This window comes from Lynx rufus, unplaced genomic scaffold, assembly GCF_022079265.1.
Source record: "Lynx rufus isolate CCGP_SWC_20201006 ecotype Redwood Valley unplaced genomic scaffold, mLynRuf1.p SCAF_2, whole genome shotgun sequence".
Lineage (NCBI taxonomy): Eukaryota > Metazoa > Chordata > Mammalia > Carnivora > Felidae > Lynx > Lynx rufus.
The window spans coordinates 611,415-628,193 of NW_025814834.1; the positions used below are offsets into that span (position 1 = coordinate 611,415).

Here is a 16,779-nt window from a genome sequence, read left to right on the forward strand (position 1 = left end):
TTGAAAATATATTTTGTGATTCCTAAAATACAGCATACAGATATAAGCAAATTACGTCAATAGTGAAAATAAAATAGACTACCAAAAATAATGTTTTTCTAATCCAAAAAGAAGGCAAGAAAAGAGAAAAAAAAGGAACAAAGAACACATGGGACAAATAAAAACCGAATAGCAAGATGGCAGACCTAAACCCAACCATTGCACAAAGTGTAAGTGAATGTAATTGTACTAAACATGAGCAGGGTAAATACTGCCCTTAAAAGGCAGAGATGGTCAGACTGGATAAAAAAGCAAAACCGATGTGCTGTCTACGAGAGACGTATTTTACCTATCATGAAGACAGAGGTTGAGTAAATGGATGGAGAAAGATACCCATGGAAACAGTAACAGGAGAAAGATAGAACGGCCAGATTAACACGGGAGGTAGAATTCAGGACAAGAACAAAGAGGGCAGCGCGGAAAAGGGACATTCCATATGACGAAAAGACAATGCCTCAAGAAGACACTATGATCCTAAATGTGTATGCAACCAATAAAAACCTTAAAGATACAAGGAGCAAAAGCCGGTGAACTGAACGGAGAAAGCAAACCCACGGTTATGTTTGGGATATTCCAACATCTTTCTCTCAGTAACTGGCAGGACAAGCAGAACGTCAATAAACATAGGATTTGGGTGATTAAAATTTTATTAAGCCTGGCTTCCTAGTTCTCTCTCAGAGACCAGCTCATAGCTAAGCGAACCCTACATGTGATAGGAGCACAGAAGAGTTTGAGAGCTCCCAGTTTGCAACCTCCCTTCCTGAAATGCAATTCCTCATTGGTAAAATGGCATAATACCGTCTGCTTCGCAGGGTTGCTATGATCAGCAGATCAGAAGAGGAAGCAGTCTGGACACCATCAGGCACTGTAGGCTCTGCCTCATTTGACTGTCTTCATCTGCTTTGTGTGTTACAGGGCAGGGCACTATCCACCTTCCAGCAAGTGCCAGCCTGCCTGCCTGCCTTCCCGGTGGCCAGGGTGCCCAGCTGGCCTCTACCTGTGGTCTCAGCACCCCATGTCCCATGCTCTTGTCCCTTGGCAGGGCATGTAGAAGCAATCACACATTTCAGAAACACTGCTTCAGTATCAGCTGGTTTCCCAAACCTCCTGAAATGTTCTGCCAGGAGCCCTTTCCCTGTCACCCAGGTCCCCTGCCACTGGACTCGTTTGGTTGTCTGGTTTCTCTGTGTGGTTCCCCCACCTCTCCAGAGCCAAAACTCTTTGCTCTGATCCAACCAGCCTATCCGCAGCCTCACCTTCCTTCGGGGGTGGGCTGCACGCTAGACCCACCAGGCTCGTGGCAGCTCACCGGTGCCTCCAGCCTGACACCCTTTTCCCACCTTTCTACTTCTGGTTCTGGTCTCCCCAGATTTGCTCTGGCACCACAACCTGACAGGACCCAAGACCCAGTGCTATCGGTAAGGGGCAAAGGTCGTTTTCACAGCAGGCTACCTGTGTTGTCGGGAAACTTGGAGGAGTTTTTAAGACGACATAAGCAGAGTCAGCAGCACGGCTATGGAAGGAAGAGTCACGTCTCAGACTCCACGCACAGCCTGGTCAGCTGAGCACGCCCAGGACAACGCTCGCTTCAAAGGATCTCAGGGTGAAACGTGTGCCACGATCCGTGCACGGGCCCCCAGCCTGGGGACAGGCAGCGCACACACGTCAGGAGGGCACGCCACAGAATCCCGACACTGCGGCCCTCAGCTCGGTGACTGTCGTGCAACGCTTTAGAGGAGTCAAGAAGTTAGGACCTGCGACGTGCTGCTTCTCTTCCTACTTCTTCCTCCCGGCTCTGGGATACCACTCCCCAACCCACACCTGTTGGCCTCAGAAAACACGAGGCAGAGCCCGGGAGGACTGAGTGCAGAGAGCCTTGCGGCTTCTCCTGTGCTGCTGCGGTCTATCTGCACTGAACGCACTAGCTCCCGGGCCGGGTCTGGAAAGCTCTCGGTCACAGGCAACTCTCACCCTACAGACCCGGGCCTCTCACATCTTCTTGTGCGCTGCGATCCCCAGAATCTGTGAAAACGCGGATGCCGCTACAGCCCGCGTCTGTGCGTCTGGGATGACGTGGGGCCCGAGTTCCGCTCCTGGGTGATGCCGGCGCACACAGCCAAGAGTAAACTCTGCGACAGCACCCCCCACCTCACGGCGTAGGAGGCGCCCGGGGCTGGCGCTCCGCACGCACTCAGTGCTACGCTCGGTGGCGCCACTTCAGCGGAGGCAGAACCAATCCCGGCGGTCATTCCACTTACCCAGAATTCCTGCAGCTCTGTCAGATGGCTGACGTTTTCAATCTTTTTGATTCTGTTTGATGCAATGTCCAACATCGTGAGTTTGTTCTAAAATAAGGAAATAAGATTGTTCCTGGATTACCTCAGTTCAATAATGACCGTGTGACCACACACATGCTGTCGGGTGCCGTGCTCACGGCCGTGGGGCGAGCCGCCCTCCCTACCCTCAAGGAACAGGGGCAGGCTAACAGGACGGGGTCACCTGCCACTCCCTGCGGCCCACCCGTTCTACTCGCACACAGACCCTCACCACCACCTCGGCAGAGCCCCCGTTAACACTGGCATCTGACAGTCTCCGCCACAGGCTCCCAGACTCCCATCTACAAGGATCGGTGTCCCAGGGGGCTGTGTAGTCCTAGGAAGAGCAGAGTGACACCTCCCTAGAAGCAGGGGAGGCCTGGGGCTCCGGGAGGCTGCACGGGGGCATCTGGTGTGGACCCCGAAGAAGGGGTAACCACTGTAGCAACATCTATTTAGTTTCTGTTGAGGACACGCACGATGTATCAAAAGGAGTCCTCAGAACGGTATTTTTGTTTTCAACAACATCTGCTTTAGCGTGTACCCCACAATCCCCTATCCTAAGAATGCCCAGCAGATACGGTTTTTCTAACACATATGAGCTAAGCCTGAGTGATATTTTTTTAAAGTTCAGGGTTTAAAGATTTAACAGAGTTGAATAACATTGTAGTAAAAATGAAGTCTGTTAAAGCTCCCGCCGCTTGCTGAAGTATGTTGAATCAAACCAGTTGGCGAAGTTTTTCTAAAATCAAAAAGGAAACATTTAGAAGTTGGTTCACAGCCGCCCAAAGAAGTCCATTCCCTTCTTGTCTGCCCATTTCTCACTGTGGATTCCTTCCTACATTTTCTACTGTATTCATGGGATTCCGAGTCCTGGTCCTCCCAAGTTTTAAGGGAAGGTTAAAAACCGTCTCAATAAAATAAAAAGAAATCCACGAACACACACAGAAGTCCCCAGCCAGCGGCGGTGCTGACTCAGAAGCGCTCTGGTCCTGGTCTCGGATTCCTCGAGGGCCCGCCGCCCATCCCGCACCCACATCACCCAGCAAGAGCACTGGCCAGTCAGTTTCCAGGAAGCTACATGGTGCCACGTCAGGTCACATGCAAGCTGGGCACGGGCACGCAGATGAGCAGCTCCTCTGAGTAGCTTGTGTTGGGCACGTCGTGTGTGCTCAGACTGCCACGTGACTGCAGTGTGCCAGGAGGCTCCTGCCTATGGGAGCTGGGGGGCGGTTGGTGGGACCGCAGCAAGCGGGGACTTAGGAGAACTTGGCAGAAGAGGGCCGGGTCCTCCACGGCGGTGGTCTCTGGCCCTCTGACCCCATCCTGCAATGCTCGGTATCACGGGGTGCACACGAGGAGACACACGACAGGCCGATGACGGCGCGGGCCCCGTCCAAGGGCGTAGCACCAGGGGCATCACGGTGCACAGCACTGGCGCAGGGACTCAGTTATGTGCTCGACACTGTCTTGTTTTTTCTGGGGAGCTGGACAGTGTTTTGAAAGCTCATCCAAAAGCAAACCGGTGAGAGCTACTTAAAAAAATAAAAAAATAAAGAGAGGAGCCAGGCAGGGTGGGAGCGAGCACAGCACACGGGGCCACACACAGTGCCGCGGTCACGGCGCCAGAGAGCAGTGGGTGAGAGGTCGCCAGCGCCCGAAAACCCAACGCCCAGGAGCAGACACAGAGGTCGGGGAGCGCCCGAATGCTGGGCAAGGCGTCTCTGGTGCTCGGACGGGGGATTTGCCATTTGGGAAAAACATACACTCAATTCTTTACTTCCCACAACAAAAATAACTTCCAGATAAACTGAGAGAGAAAATACAGACGAGTATTTGACCTCGAACTAAACGAAGCCCGAGCAGACTGTCACACTGGACCTTGATAAATATTCTAATCACATAATTACCTTCAAAACCACAACCGTTTTTTTTTTTTTTTCTGTTTTGTTGCAGAGGCCCAAGAATGATCTGGAGTTCAACCCTGACCACAGTGCCCACTCCTGCTGGTAAAATTCTAAGCTCTAGCTCCTCTCCTGCTGGCCCAGGGACCTGCCACTCTGTCGGCCCTGTTGCAGACACACTTCCCCCACCCTGGGGAGACCTGGGAGTTGGGGAGACCCCCAGCTCTCCACGATCGCGGGCCCCGTAGGCTGGTCATCGCGCGGGGTGGGCACACCCTGCCAGCTCTGACGCCATGGCCTCCGCACACAGTCCCACGTCTCGGAACCAGGCCTCCAGCTACCACCCTGCGCTGCCTGAGCGTACAGCCAGTTTACACGCCAGGTTGGTAAACTCTGAATTTGACTGCAAGGCGGAGGAAGACAACTAAACTTACCAGAGGCCCATTCTGCCTTGTCTAAAATTTGGTAAAAGGAAATTCAGAATGTGGCGTTCCCTCTAAGACGTTACTAACGGTGACCAGGCCCAGGGGCTGAGGCCAACGGAGCCTTTACTAAGATTGAAACGCTGTGTTTACGGTAACAAAAGTGACCAATACGGTTACCTTTGCTAAAAATAAAACAGAAAAAAAAAAAAGCTCAGTAAAACTGAAAGAGAAAAAGTATTTTATTTGTCTTGAGTATCGCAGTGAGGAAAAGCAGGCTTGCCCGCAGGCAGCTGGAAAGGGCCGGGGCCAGCGCTGGCCCGCCTCCCCGCTCAGCACATCTAAGGCTGTCCTGTGCTGAGTGAGAACGGGGCCGTCCGTGGGAGGCGGACAGGCCCTCCCTAGCCTCACGAGGGCTGGTGAAAAGCAGGGAGGAGCAGGAAACGCGCAGGAGCTCAGCTCAGAGCAGCTGAGGCCTGGAGGCCCCCGTGGCCCCCGTGGCCCCCGTGGCCCCCGTGTGCCGAAAGGCTGCTGCCACGGAGTACGGCGGCCAGAATGGAGGGGGAGAGACGGCAGCCAGCACCTGCCAGCCCTCTGCAGCACGGGGCACCTAGGAACGCGCGGGGTCTGTGTTCCAAAATTCTTCCCAAATGGCTGCGGTGCCGCTGGTGACTGTATGGTGCGCACGGCATGCAGCGCCAGCTCCGTGCTCCCCCAAGGGGAGGGGGAGCACTGTGTGTGTTTTATGCACGTGCTAGTGTGAAGACGGAGCTCTCTGTTTTCAGACTTGGGAAGGTCTCTACCACGAGCCCCTCGAGGCAGCGAGTCTTCTTCCGACCAGGCCTAGGCTGGCGGCTGCCCGGTCCCCATGCCCATACCGCCCCGGACCAGCGGATGTCTTACATTGTTCTCCAGGCCCTCGATGACCTCGATGCCATTGTGGCTCAGGTACAGCTCTCGAAGGTTCACCAGGCTCTGCAGACCTTCCATCTTGGTCAGCCGGTTGCTCTGTGACAGGGAGAGCAACAACCATCAGGATAGCACGGAGGGTATGGAAAAAACGGCTTTTAGGAAAGGAGGGCTCTCCTCTTGAGGAGCTGACACTTTAAGTGCGCTGGGTGGGAACTCACATAGAGAAAAAGATCAAAATTTCGAGGCTGTTGCACTGGCTAGAATGCGTGTGTGAAGGCTGGGGGCTTTTAGGCGAGGAATTCACTCTTTTAGGTGTGCCCGGGGAAGGCCTACCCCAGTTAATTCAGTAATTCAAAAATGTCAAATATACCGAATGCTTTAAAATAAATCACTTCTCATTTCTTTCAGGACATACTGTGACTCAAATTCACGTACAAGGCCCTCCTTTTTTTTTTTTTTTTTTTAATTTTTTTTTTTTTTTTCAACGTTTATTTATTTTTGGGACAGAGAGAGACAGAGCATGAATGGGGGAGGGGCAGAGAGAGAGGGAGACACAGAATCGGAAACAGGCTCCAGGCTCTGAGCCGTCAGCCCAGAGCCTGACGCGGGGCTCGAACTCCCGGACCGCGAGATCGTGACCTGGCTGAAGTCGGACGCCTAACCGACTGCGCCACCCAGGCGCCCCCAAGGCCCTCCTTTTTTAAGAGTCTGCAGAATGTCTGCTTCACAAAAGGCACAGGTGGTTTTGGTGGACCTGCCACAGCCAGAATGCCCTCCTGCACCTCACCTCGAGGGTCCGGTTCCACTCATTCGCTTCCAGCAGAAGAGGCAGCCTGAACCTGAACCTGGGCGTGCTTGCCAGTCCCTCCCAGGGCTGTGCTCTCTGTGCGGGTGTGCAAGGAGTGCTCCCACCACTGAGCCCGACACTCCAGGAGGCTTGAGAGCATGCACACGCAGCCTTCTCAAGAAGCCCCCTTGGCTAGAGACCGCCCAGGGAGGGAACTTTTAGCTGTGTGTGCATATAACACACACGTACGTCTAAGTCTCTGAAACCTAACATTTCGGTTGCTCACTGGTGGTAAAAGTAGCGTCGATCCCGGACGCGGTGGCAGACAAAGGTGAAGGCTGTTCGGCAGCGGTGCGCCGGCCGGGGCTTGGCCAGATGGGAGCAAAGGTGGGTCAGTACCTGCATACTGAGGACCGTCAGGTTGGTAAGTGCGTCCAGGTTCTGAAGTTTAGTGATCTTGTTCTTCCCCAAAAACAAACTCTCCAAACTGGTTAACGTGTCAATATTTTCAATTGCCTACGAAAAAGACAGAGAAGCAGTTAGCACCGTGTGGCTGACCAGCGAGACTGGAGAGGGAAAGGTGCCGGGAGAGGAGATACAGCTATCTGGACTTGAGCCCTGGGACGTGGGCAATTTACTTATCCACTCGGGAAATTCTCCCATGAAGTCTCACTTGAAAGTACAGAATGCGAAAAGGTGGCTAGTCCAAGGCCTTGTCTCCTGGGTGCCCCCCCACCCCCAGAGCTCAAGGTCAGGGTACACAGTTTGAAACCCACAGATGAGGACATTTCTCAAGTCCCTCTCAGTGCTGAAGTTGAGTCGATAGGTTATTGTCGTCCCACTTAGGGTTCCTTACGATGCATTCCAAGAGCTGAGGTCTCCCCAGAAGCAGCTCTGACCTTGGGATGCCACCCAGGATTCCTGAGAGCAGGCGCCTCTGTTCCATGGCTTTCTGTCCCCTGCCTCAGTTTCCACAACCCTCCCCCCTTGCCAGCATCCTGTGCTCCTCTATTCACTGTAAATTCCAGGGCCCTGCGGAGAGCAGGCATTCTAGCAAGCACTGACTGCCTGGACCGGTTTCCCTCCTCCTGAGTTCACTGCCAGCTTTTCCCGTAGACACTGAATGAGCACTGGGTGCAGACCGCACCCCCCCTTGCACCTCACAGCGGGACTTGGGGGGCTTGGGGGTGCTTATGAGGGGGGAGGATCCAGGGGGATGGATCCTTAGCTGCTCCTGCCTGCACAGAGCAGGAGGATCCCGCCAGCTGCTCCTGGCTCCTGGGCCACCGTGCTGCCTACAAACATTCTACAGAGATATACTTGATATAAAGGGCTGACGTCCGGGCCACTCTTTAGTTTTTTTTTTTTGTTTTGTTTTGTTTTTTCTTTTTTTTTTCACTCTTTAGTTTTAAACATGGTGCTCTGATACGTGGGCCATGTCCCTGCTAACAACCGTCACAAGAGGCCCTCCTTGGTTTGCATCCTGCCCAGCTCTCCAGGGCCAAGTGGGATGGATCACAGTGTGCCGTAGACACAAAGCCAGGCACAGGGCTACTCCCAACACAGAGGCAGGTGAAGAAGTGCTTGGAAACACCGGCTCTTAGTTGCTCAACAAGGCCAGTGGGAAGCCCCGGGCTCGGTAGCATGGCTTCACTGGGATGTGGGGTGAGCACTGAGGGGTCTTCTGGCTGGCAGGTACCCTCATCACGTCCTGGTGACCCTTCCCCTTCTCTGCCGGCAGGCCCCCCCCCCCATGTCAGTCCTTCTGTGACCCCATCTGTGGCTCCCACCACGGGCAGTGCCCAGCACCCATGAGTCAGGTGGGTAAAGGACTGCTCCTATAGCACCCCAGACCGTTTTCCCAAAGCGTCTCCTGCCTGCTCTGCCCAGTGCTCCCAGAGGTCAGGGCCTGGTAAATGGCGCGATGTTAGGCTGCCATGGGGCGTGTTCCGCTGGTACGCGGCTGTCCAGGGAGGACGGGCTGGCCAAGCACCCGAAGGTGCAATGTGCCTCCTACGGCCCCCGTGTGGAGGTCAGGTCACTGCAAGCCACCACTCTGCTGTGCTTGGGGCACTGTCGCCTCAGAGAGGGCCACCAAAGAACACAGCCTCAGCAACTCAAAAGCAAAGTGTTTGGGGCTGACCCGTTCACCTGGGGCAGAATGTCACAGGGACGCTTTGCTAAGGTTAGGTCGTGACCTGGATGCAGAGCAAGTGAGAGACACGCACAGAAGGGCCAGACCGAGTGGTGTGAGCACACGCTCTTGTGAACACTGACCTGCAGTTGGCACTTTTCTCCTGGAAAATAAAATCATATGGTATGAAACCCACAGCCAAACACACATCTCGAAACTGCCACCGCCAGCCGCACCCCACACCTACCCGGATGCGGTTGGACCCCAGCTCCAGCATCTGCAGCTGGTGTAAGCTGCTTATGTTCTCGATTTTACTGATTTTGTTGTTAACCAGGAAGAGCTTCTTCAGTCGTGTCAGCTTGTCGACTCCTTCAATGTTCCTCAGCAGATTAAAAGAAATATCTAGAATCCTGGGACAAGCAGAGCGTTAATTTTTTAGTAAGAACAGGTGGAACAGAGCTCTGAATGCAACCAACCTAAAGGCACCGCCCCACCCGGTGGGCCAGGCACCACCCAGCGACCCACCCCGACTCTCCAGGCGCCCCGACGGCAGCAATCGCGCCGGCCCCTAGATGGACCGGCCTGGAGTCCGCAATCAAAGGTTTAACCTGCAGGTTGGGACTGTGGGCAAGCCAACGCCACCCATGGAGACAGGCGCTGGCTGGGACCCTGTGGCAAAGGTGGCCCTCCAGGACTGAGCATGGGGCCCAGGGCAGTTCTGGGGAGACTGGACAGGCCCCTCAGCTGTCCCCTGGACTCATGACTCACTCCAACTGTGTTAGCGCCTCCAGATTCTCAATCTTCTTGATTTGGTTGTCATAAAGGTCCAGCTCTCGAAGACTCTGTAACTCCTCCAGATTTTCAATGCATTTAATTAAATTTTGACGGAGGCAGAGACTCTGAGGGATGAAAAAGGACAAGGTGACATAGGCAGCAGGGAGGTCACGAGGAAGTGCCAACTGTGTTACAGGACAAACCTTCCGTGGGACAGGGCATGCGGTTTTCATCCTTCTGTTGTTTTCTAGAAATGTGCCCACCTTGGAGAGGACGGGCAGATACCCAAAGGGAGGCTGGAGGCAGGCCCCGCATGGAGTGCACCTCCTCGGTGAGGGGGTCGTTGGCCAGGGATTGCACTGGCCGACCTCTGCAGGGCTTGAATTTGAACAAACTTAACTGAAATGAGCTGAGGACCACACAGGCTGGGGTGTGCTGAACGGCAGGCAGGCCCTGCCCTGGACCACTACCAGGCATCAGGAAGAGCCCATCGGCCTCTGTAAACCCGGCCACGCTTAGGATACAAGTGCTGATGTCAGTTCTGGACAGAGGCTAGCCCCTTCTGCAGAACCGAGTCTCAGTGATGCACGTGCCTGTGTCCCTTGGGTAGGACAGGCTCCGGGGTGCGTGTGTCCCCAGGAGACAAAGGACAGAGCCCCTCATACCTTTACTTTCTTCAGCACCTCAAATCCCTCGATTTTCCCAATGCGGTAGTGGTTCAGATCAACATCCTGAAACGAAGAAGAAATCCGGCTCAGCCGCCTGAAGACCCGTGTCCTGGACTAGGACCAAAGGAGGCCGGCCTGGCGGGCGGAGGGGCGGGCAAGGAAGGGCTGGTGAGCCTGCAGCGGACCGGCCACAGCAACGTGCAGGAGCACTGTGAGATATTCCTCAGCAGTTTTACAAAACAATGAGCAGTACGTAAAGCCCCTCTCTCACCCCGCAGCAGCCCCGTGGGCAGGAGCTGTGATGAGTCTGCCCTCCCTGGCGGTCTCCTGCACACTGAGCTGTTGACGCTCAGTGTGTTTCAGATGCCGGGATGGCCAGGACCCCCACGACTTACAAAGTCGTCACCTGACCCGCTGGTGGCATTTAGGAGCCAAGGGCGTTTCGTCTGCTGCCCAGCCCTCTGGTCACACAGAAATGGGTTTCAGTCACGGGTATTAAAAACAAGGACAGAAAGAATCTGACCCGACCAAGGGGACTCAGACGACCTCGCCTAGGGTAATCACTTACTAATCCAGCACCTCCATAGAAGATACCCTGACGGCCAGAGCGGTCCGTCACCAGGCCCCCTGAGGCTGGCTCCAGCAGGTGGCATTACCTCTGCATCTCTGTCCAGGTTAATGGTTTCCATATCCACGGGCAGCTCTTGTCCTTCTGGAAAAATAAGGAAAAAAGCCCATTCAGAGCCCGAATGTCAGTGGAGCCGGGACTCAGGCTGCCTGGCTCACAGAGCTGAATCAGTGCAGAGGCGACGCCAATGGGTGGTGCGGGGGCCCCGGATGGTGTGGCCGGCTTAACACCAGTTCCGATGATGGTCACCATTCAAGCATTCTGACTTTCCTGAATTGGGTGACTGGCAAAAGTCTCCAAATTTCCATCTGTGCCAGCGAACTTGCCAGGGAAGGAAATGTAGTCTGAAGCTGCTTGCAGGGAGGACGGTGGCGGGGGGACGGGGGTGGGGGTGGTGGCTGCCCAGAACTGCACAGCTGGCAGCACCTGCTCTTCCCTGACCTTTCCTTTCTCGTCTGTGGCCACATGTCAGACCATCTGAATATGGACCATGCGGGGCATGTCAGATGTGCTAGGATGTGCCTTTTATTGCTTTCGAAAGTGGCCCGGTATCTCTAAACCCTCGTCTGCCAAGAGGAAAACACAACAGAGCACAGCTCAACAGACGGACCGGAGAGCCCTAACAAGGGAAGCACGCTTTTCCCCCACTGGGGGCCCGGCCCAGCAGAAGGCCAGCCCACCCGGTGCCCGAGGAGAGCCCCAAGAAGCCCTCTTCATTTCCTCTGAACTGCAGAAGCATGCGTGTCTGAAAGGATTCGATGCTTTAAAAAAGTAACAGTCGTTCTTTGATTTCATCAATTGTCTTACGGTTCCCCCCATTCCCCTCCCCCCCGCCCCGTCTGCTTTTATCAGGATCTGAATAAGGGCATATATTGTGACTGGATGACATTTCTTTAATGTCCCTTTCTGCTCTTGCAATTTTTGGTCGAAGAAACTGGGCCGCCTGGCTGTGACACTCCTGTGGGAGTGTGTAACCTCCGCTCTCCCAGATCTCCCGCAAATCGGTCGTTCCCAGTGCTGTCCTGCCGGGCTCCTACCGCCGCCTCTGCCCTGTGGGGGAGCTGTGCTGGCTTCTGTGGTGGCTCACGGCTGTAGCCCTCAGGCCTCCCAAGGTCCGTCTGCTGCTCAGTCTGGCCCCTTGACTGGAGGCAGCAGAGAGGTGCACGCCACTCGGACCGGACCCAGCAGCGTAAGCACTGGCTGGCACCGGCTGAGTTCAGATTCCTAACTGTGCCTGTTCCACAACAATCCACAACGGCCAGTTCAAAAGTATGTCGTTTAGTATGGTTTGACATTTACTAGAGTCTTTTTTTCACTTTTAGCAAAAACTCTGTAAAAAAAAAAAAATGTCTTTTCATTTTCTATTCTTAGCACAAATTTTAATTCTTCCCAGTAGAACTCAAACGTCTTGAACTCCGCAGAGTCATCCAAAACCTGAACTTCCTCTATGTCTGGATAAAAAAATCCATTCACAAATGAGCCGTGCAATCCGATCACCCTTTTTGACTTTGAACTTTTCTTTGCCAAAATTAAATCGTACAACAGCCACGTTTCCTCTATAATCTTCACCCGTGACGCCAGCTTCTACATCCATGAAGTGCTTCGCAGCTAAGCCAGAATGGTGAGCTACCCTTCCACGGCACCCGGAAGCAAGAGTGTTTCCACAAGGGTTTTCTCCATAGGTGGTACTGTATAATCACGGGCACTGCACAGGTCGTAGGTCATAGCCCGCAGCCCGCGCAGACCCCTCGGTCAAAGCGGTGGCGTGCTCCGAGGGCAGGACGAAGCAGAGCCTCGCGGTGTCCTCCGCAGGCCGAGCCCGCTTGCTGGGGGAGATGGTGCGTATGTCACCTCAGTGCAGGGTGTGGCAGAGCAGAACGTGAGAAAAGGCAGCAGCACAGGGGGCAAGTGGAGCCAGAGTCACTTGCTGTAACTTTAGAGGATATCAACCAACCTAGGAACGAAGTAAAAGGAGTTGGGCAAAACCAAGAGAAATAGCCAAATTACCCCTCAGCCCAAGGCAGCACAAATGCAGTGTCCATGAACTCAGGAAGCTGCAACGAAGGCAGGTGTCCAGGCCACCCAGTGTCCAAAGCAGGGCGCCAGGAGAGTCCAGGGCAGGTGCAGACAATGGAGCAGGGCCCGTGGGTGGAAACTGGGCCCGGGCTCTCCTCAGGACAGGTGCTCACACAGCGTAAAGTGCTTCTGTCTGTCCATCCAGCACATAGGGCAGGCCCCTCAAAACATCAGCTTAACCTCTGAAACAGTCGCCAGCCTAGAATGTTTTCCCAAATGTACCATGTATTTATTGATCTTTTGAAAAAAAAAAAAGCTAGGGAAAATAAGTGAAAGGTAACAGTCGACATGTTTGAATTTGTTTTATTTGAACTTAGCACTTAGACAAATACAAGTGGGAGTGAGTCCTGGTTTCTCTTAAGGACTTATAAAAATATATATTCCCAGAGCGCTTCTAATCAGCCAGCGGTCTGGAGGAAGGAACTCTGGATTTGACAAGCTGCGCTCAAGTCCAGCTCCTCTACTCTGTCACCACGAGCCCTTGGGCAGGCCACAGGGAGCAGGTCTCACCACCCAGGGAGAGGAGCCCCATGACAGGGCCCCACCGCCTCTCCGGTTCTCCATGAGCGCCAGGTGTTCAGACGCCGAGAGCAGGCGACGCTCCCACTCTCTCGGTCGTCTGTGACTCAGTTAAGACGGTAACGAAAGCTCTCATCCATCACTCCCGTGTACGTATTCCACCCACATCACTTCCAGAATATCGACTCTGGCATTCCAAAGTAAACGTGGCTGATACTTTCATGGTAATCTCCTTTTGCCTTAAAATTAGGTTGCCATAGTTACCAATCATCCTCACTGGCACAGAGCACAATGTTATTTTAAAAATTAGTCTTGTTTTCTTATAAATTTGTGTTTTCTTGTTATCATAAGGGTAGTACATGACTATTAACACCTTAGAAGTCCACACACTGTATATAAATCTAGAAGACGCAGAAAGTACAAGACCCTCTCACACCTGCTGTTCGGAGACCCTCAACTGAAACTTGATGTGTTTTCTCTGTTAAGTATGTTAAAACTTACATATTACTAATATTTTTTTTTTAATATTTTTTTTTTAATTTTTTTTTTCAACGTTTTTATTTATTTTTGGGACAGAGAGAGACAGAGCATGAACGGGGGAGGGGCAGAGAGAGAGGGAGACACAGAATCGGAAACAGGCTCCAGGCTCTGAGCCATCCGCCCAGAGCCTGACGCGGGGCTCGAACTCCCGGACCGTGAGATCGCGACCTGGCTGAAGTCGGACGCTTAACCACCCAGGCGCCCCACTAATATTTTTAACAATAAAATTTTAACGTGCATACTGTTTTGTAATTTGCTACTCTCACCTAATAACATACCTTGGACATCTTTCTGTCTGCTCCTATGCTCTGTCTCACTTCTTTTTTTCTTCTTCTTTTTTTAATGCTTACGTAGTCTTGGGAGAGAGCGACAGGGTGCGAACAGGCGAGGGGCAGAGAGCAAGGGAGACACAGAATCCGAAGCAGGCTCCGGGCTCTGAGCTGTTAGCACAGAGCCCGACGCGGGGCTTGAACTCACGATCTGAGATCATACCAGAGCCGAAGTCGGACGCTCAACCGACTGAGCCACCCGGGCGCCCCTGTCTCTCTTCTTTTCAATGTAAATCTACTTTCTAACCAAAGATCATGGTTGGTAGGGTGAAAAACCACCCATTATGGACTGAGAATTTACTTTTCTCATCTGTAAGTTAATTTTGTTGCTGTTAACCACTAAAACAATAGGAGGCTATGGAGATAGTTTCCACCTAAGACAATTTTTCAAACATCTAGGTATCTTAGGAGTCAATTCCTGCCTGGAAGTATGGTGAAGCAGGACTCAAACGACTTCTCCAAAATACTAAGAGTGCTATTCTGAAATTAGTGTACGTTACTACGATAGGAAACAAAAGCATCACCAGCCAAAATATTTATTTCACGTCTTGCTTTCCGAATATACGGTTAATAACGCGATTTTCTGATCCTGCTCCAGATGCCACGCTGGCACCAGTAACATTAGTAGTCGTGTTTGCCTTCAGTGCAATCCCAAAGAGATGCATCCTGCCTGCGGATGCCGTCCACGAGTCAGCTCACTAAGGGAGTAGCACAGAGGGCGCACGCCCCCAGAGCACACGGCCCCCAGCTCCCAGAGGGCCTCCAACGCTGCATCAGCGGAACGAGAGCTCGCCAAACGAACCCCCTCTCGCACAGCAGTCCTCCCGCCGCCCTTGCCTCCCCAACACCCACCGTGGGGTGGGTGTCGGGTGGATCGCGTGCCACATGGCCGCACCCGCCCCGCTCCCGCCCTTGGTGAGTGAAAGGCTCTTAACTCGGCCTGGTACCTTCTGGGTCTTCCTCCCCCTGCTCCTCTCCGTCCTTCAGGCTGTGCTCGCTGACGTCTGCCACTATACCGCCGCTCTGCTTCTTCCCCTCTTCATCGCCAGACTCTTCAGATTCGACTCGCCTGTCAACTGAACGCACACACATCAGTAAGAAGTCACGGCCACTTTATGTGACCTTCTGAAGAACACAGAATAGACTGATATCCAGTTGTAACTCAAAAAGACTTCATTCAGAATCGTTCGTTGAATTCAGTTCGACAAACACCTGTATTCCATTTCTTGGGCGCCACCTGCAGCGCACAGAGGTGGGGACAACTTGAGTGGGGGAAGGCAGAGCAGGGAGGACACAGGGGTCCGAAGATGAGTAACATACTGTTCCTGCCCTCGAGAAGACTGAAGAATTACCAGGTGTTCTGAAGGCCCTGGGTCATTTGTGACCGAACGTACTGACAGCGACGCAATGAAGTACCTCCTGCGCGGCTCACTTTCAGCCTGGACATCCGTGTACAGGGGACCGTGTGACCCTCCCACCACATACCTTCATCCACGCTCCACTATCCATTTGGCCAAGAAAACCAGCCCCGTCACAGGCCCACGTTCTGAAAGAAATCAAGACTAACTCAAATCAGACTGTGGGCGGGAGGGGGGGGGGGCTGTAATGACAAAGGAGAAGACAGCCAGTAGTGCCAACTGCCCCACATAGAGGTCACTGATGCCAAACACCAGCACACAGTGATACCAGCCGAGAGTTTTGAAAGGCTGGTAAATAAATATCTTTTGAATTAATAAATAAGGCAATGACTAAGTATAGCAGACTGATAAAAATTCTTTGGGGAGACTGTCACATCATTTTCCTTTCTCCTAACATTTTCCATGACCTGTCTTGGAATCTGGAAGAGCTGAAACACTAATGAATTACTGGGAGTTATCAACCATACTGAAAGCATTTTCTTTCCTGCCTACGGCTTATCCACAGAGGGGTGTGCTCTTTGAGGACAGGAGTTCTACTTCTCCTTTCTGTCTCCTCCTGGGCCTAGGAAAACAGTACCCAGGAAAGGACTGCTGGATAAAACCAAGTCCTTACGAAATCCAGCTCCCAAACCTCCAAATCCATTCCTTCTTCCCCTCCCTGGCAACTGCCAGGCCTCCCGACTGGTCTCTCGGTGGCTTTTCTGGCTCTGTCGAATCCATTCTGCATTGCCAGAGAATCTGACTTGATTCTAAAATCCAAATCTGATCTTTGACTCCAAGTTTCTGGAATGTTTCTGGCTCCAGCTGAGATTTCAATTTGCCCTTAGAGACATAGCGTTGGCAGGCTCTCTCCTTTTCCAGCCTCACTCTCCTCATCTGTAGAAGGCTAGTTTAGGACCCATTTACCAGAGGCGCTGTCAGGGCTAAAGTTGAAAAGGCACAAAAGCAGCAGTCAGCATGTGTGTGACACGCAGTCAACACTAAGTAAACTAGTGATCACCAGGCACAGGGCACTCTGTGGTCATGGCGAAGGGAGAGCAAGTTCTACTGGGAGATGGGGTGGCGTGGCTGAGACCAGGGTGGCAGGGACCTAGCTAATGAAACCTGGGACTCTATCCTGAAGGCAGCAGAGGGTCTGGAGCATGGGACAGTAGATCAGAATATAAGGTGACTTTGGGACACTGGGAAATGGGGTGGTTCAAAGTCTTGGCAGAGGGAACGGAAGAGGTACCGAAGACTTAAGAGATACTAAGGATATAGAGTCACCAGAACTGATTAATTGGATGGCTGGGAGTGGGAGAGAGAGGATCACCT

General features: G+C 53.0%; 1 protein-coding gene across 3 annotated transcripts in view; it reads right to left on the bottom strand.

Moving 5' to 3' along the window:
- PPP1R7 (protein phosphatase 1 regulatory subunit 7) overlaps nucleotides 1-16,779 on the bottom strand; it is a 29,989-nt gene that overhangs the window by 11,886 nt on the left and 1,324 nt on the right. Inside the window, exons 2-10 of one of the 3 annotated variants that reach the window (XM_047085495.1) lie at nucleotides 15,533-15,593; nucleotides 14,995-15,123; nucleotides 10,612-10,667; nucleotides 9,953-10,018; nucleotides 9,282-9,412; nucleotides 8,761-8,923; nucleotides 6,779-6,895; nucleotides 5,584-5,688; nucleotides 2,298-2,384 (exon numbers count right to left, since the gene is read on the bottom strand). In XM_047085495.1, the coding sequence (XP_046941451.1) occupies nucleotides 2,298-2,384; nucleotides 5,584-5,688; nucleotides 6,779-6,895; nucleotides 8,761-8,923; nucleotides 9,282-9,412; nucleotides 9,953-10,018; nucleotides 10,612-10,644 (702 nt within the window). In that variant the 5' untranslated portion in view covers nucleotides 10,645-10,667; nucleotides 14,995-15,123; nucleotides 15,533-15,593. Of the gene's footprint in view, nucleotides 1-2,297; nucleotides 2,385-5,583; nucleotides 5,689-6,778; nucleotides 6,896-8,760; nucleotides 8,924-9,281; nucleotides 9,413-9,952; nucleotides 10,019-10,611; nucleotides 10,668-14,982; nucleotides 15,124-15,532; nucleotides 15,594-16,779 lie in introns of all 3 variants that reach the window. The other 2 variants (XM_047085494.1, XM_047085493.1) reach the window with 2 other exon arrangements.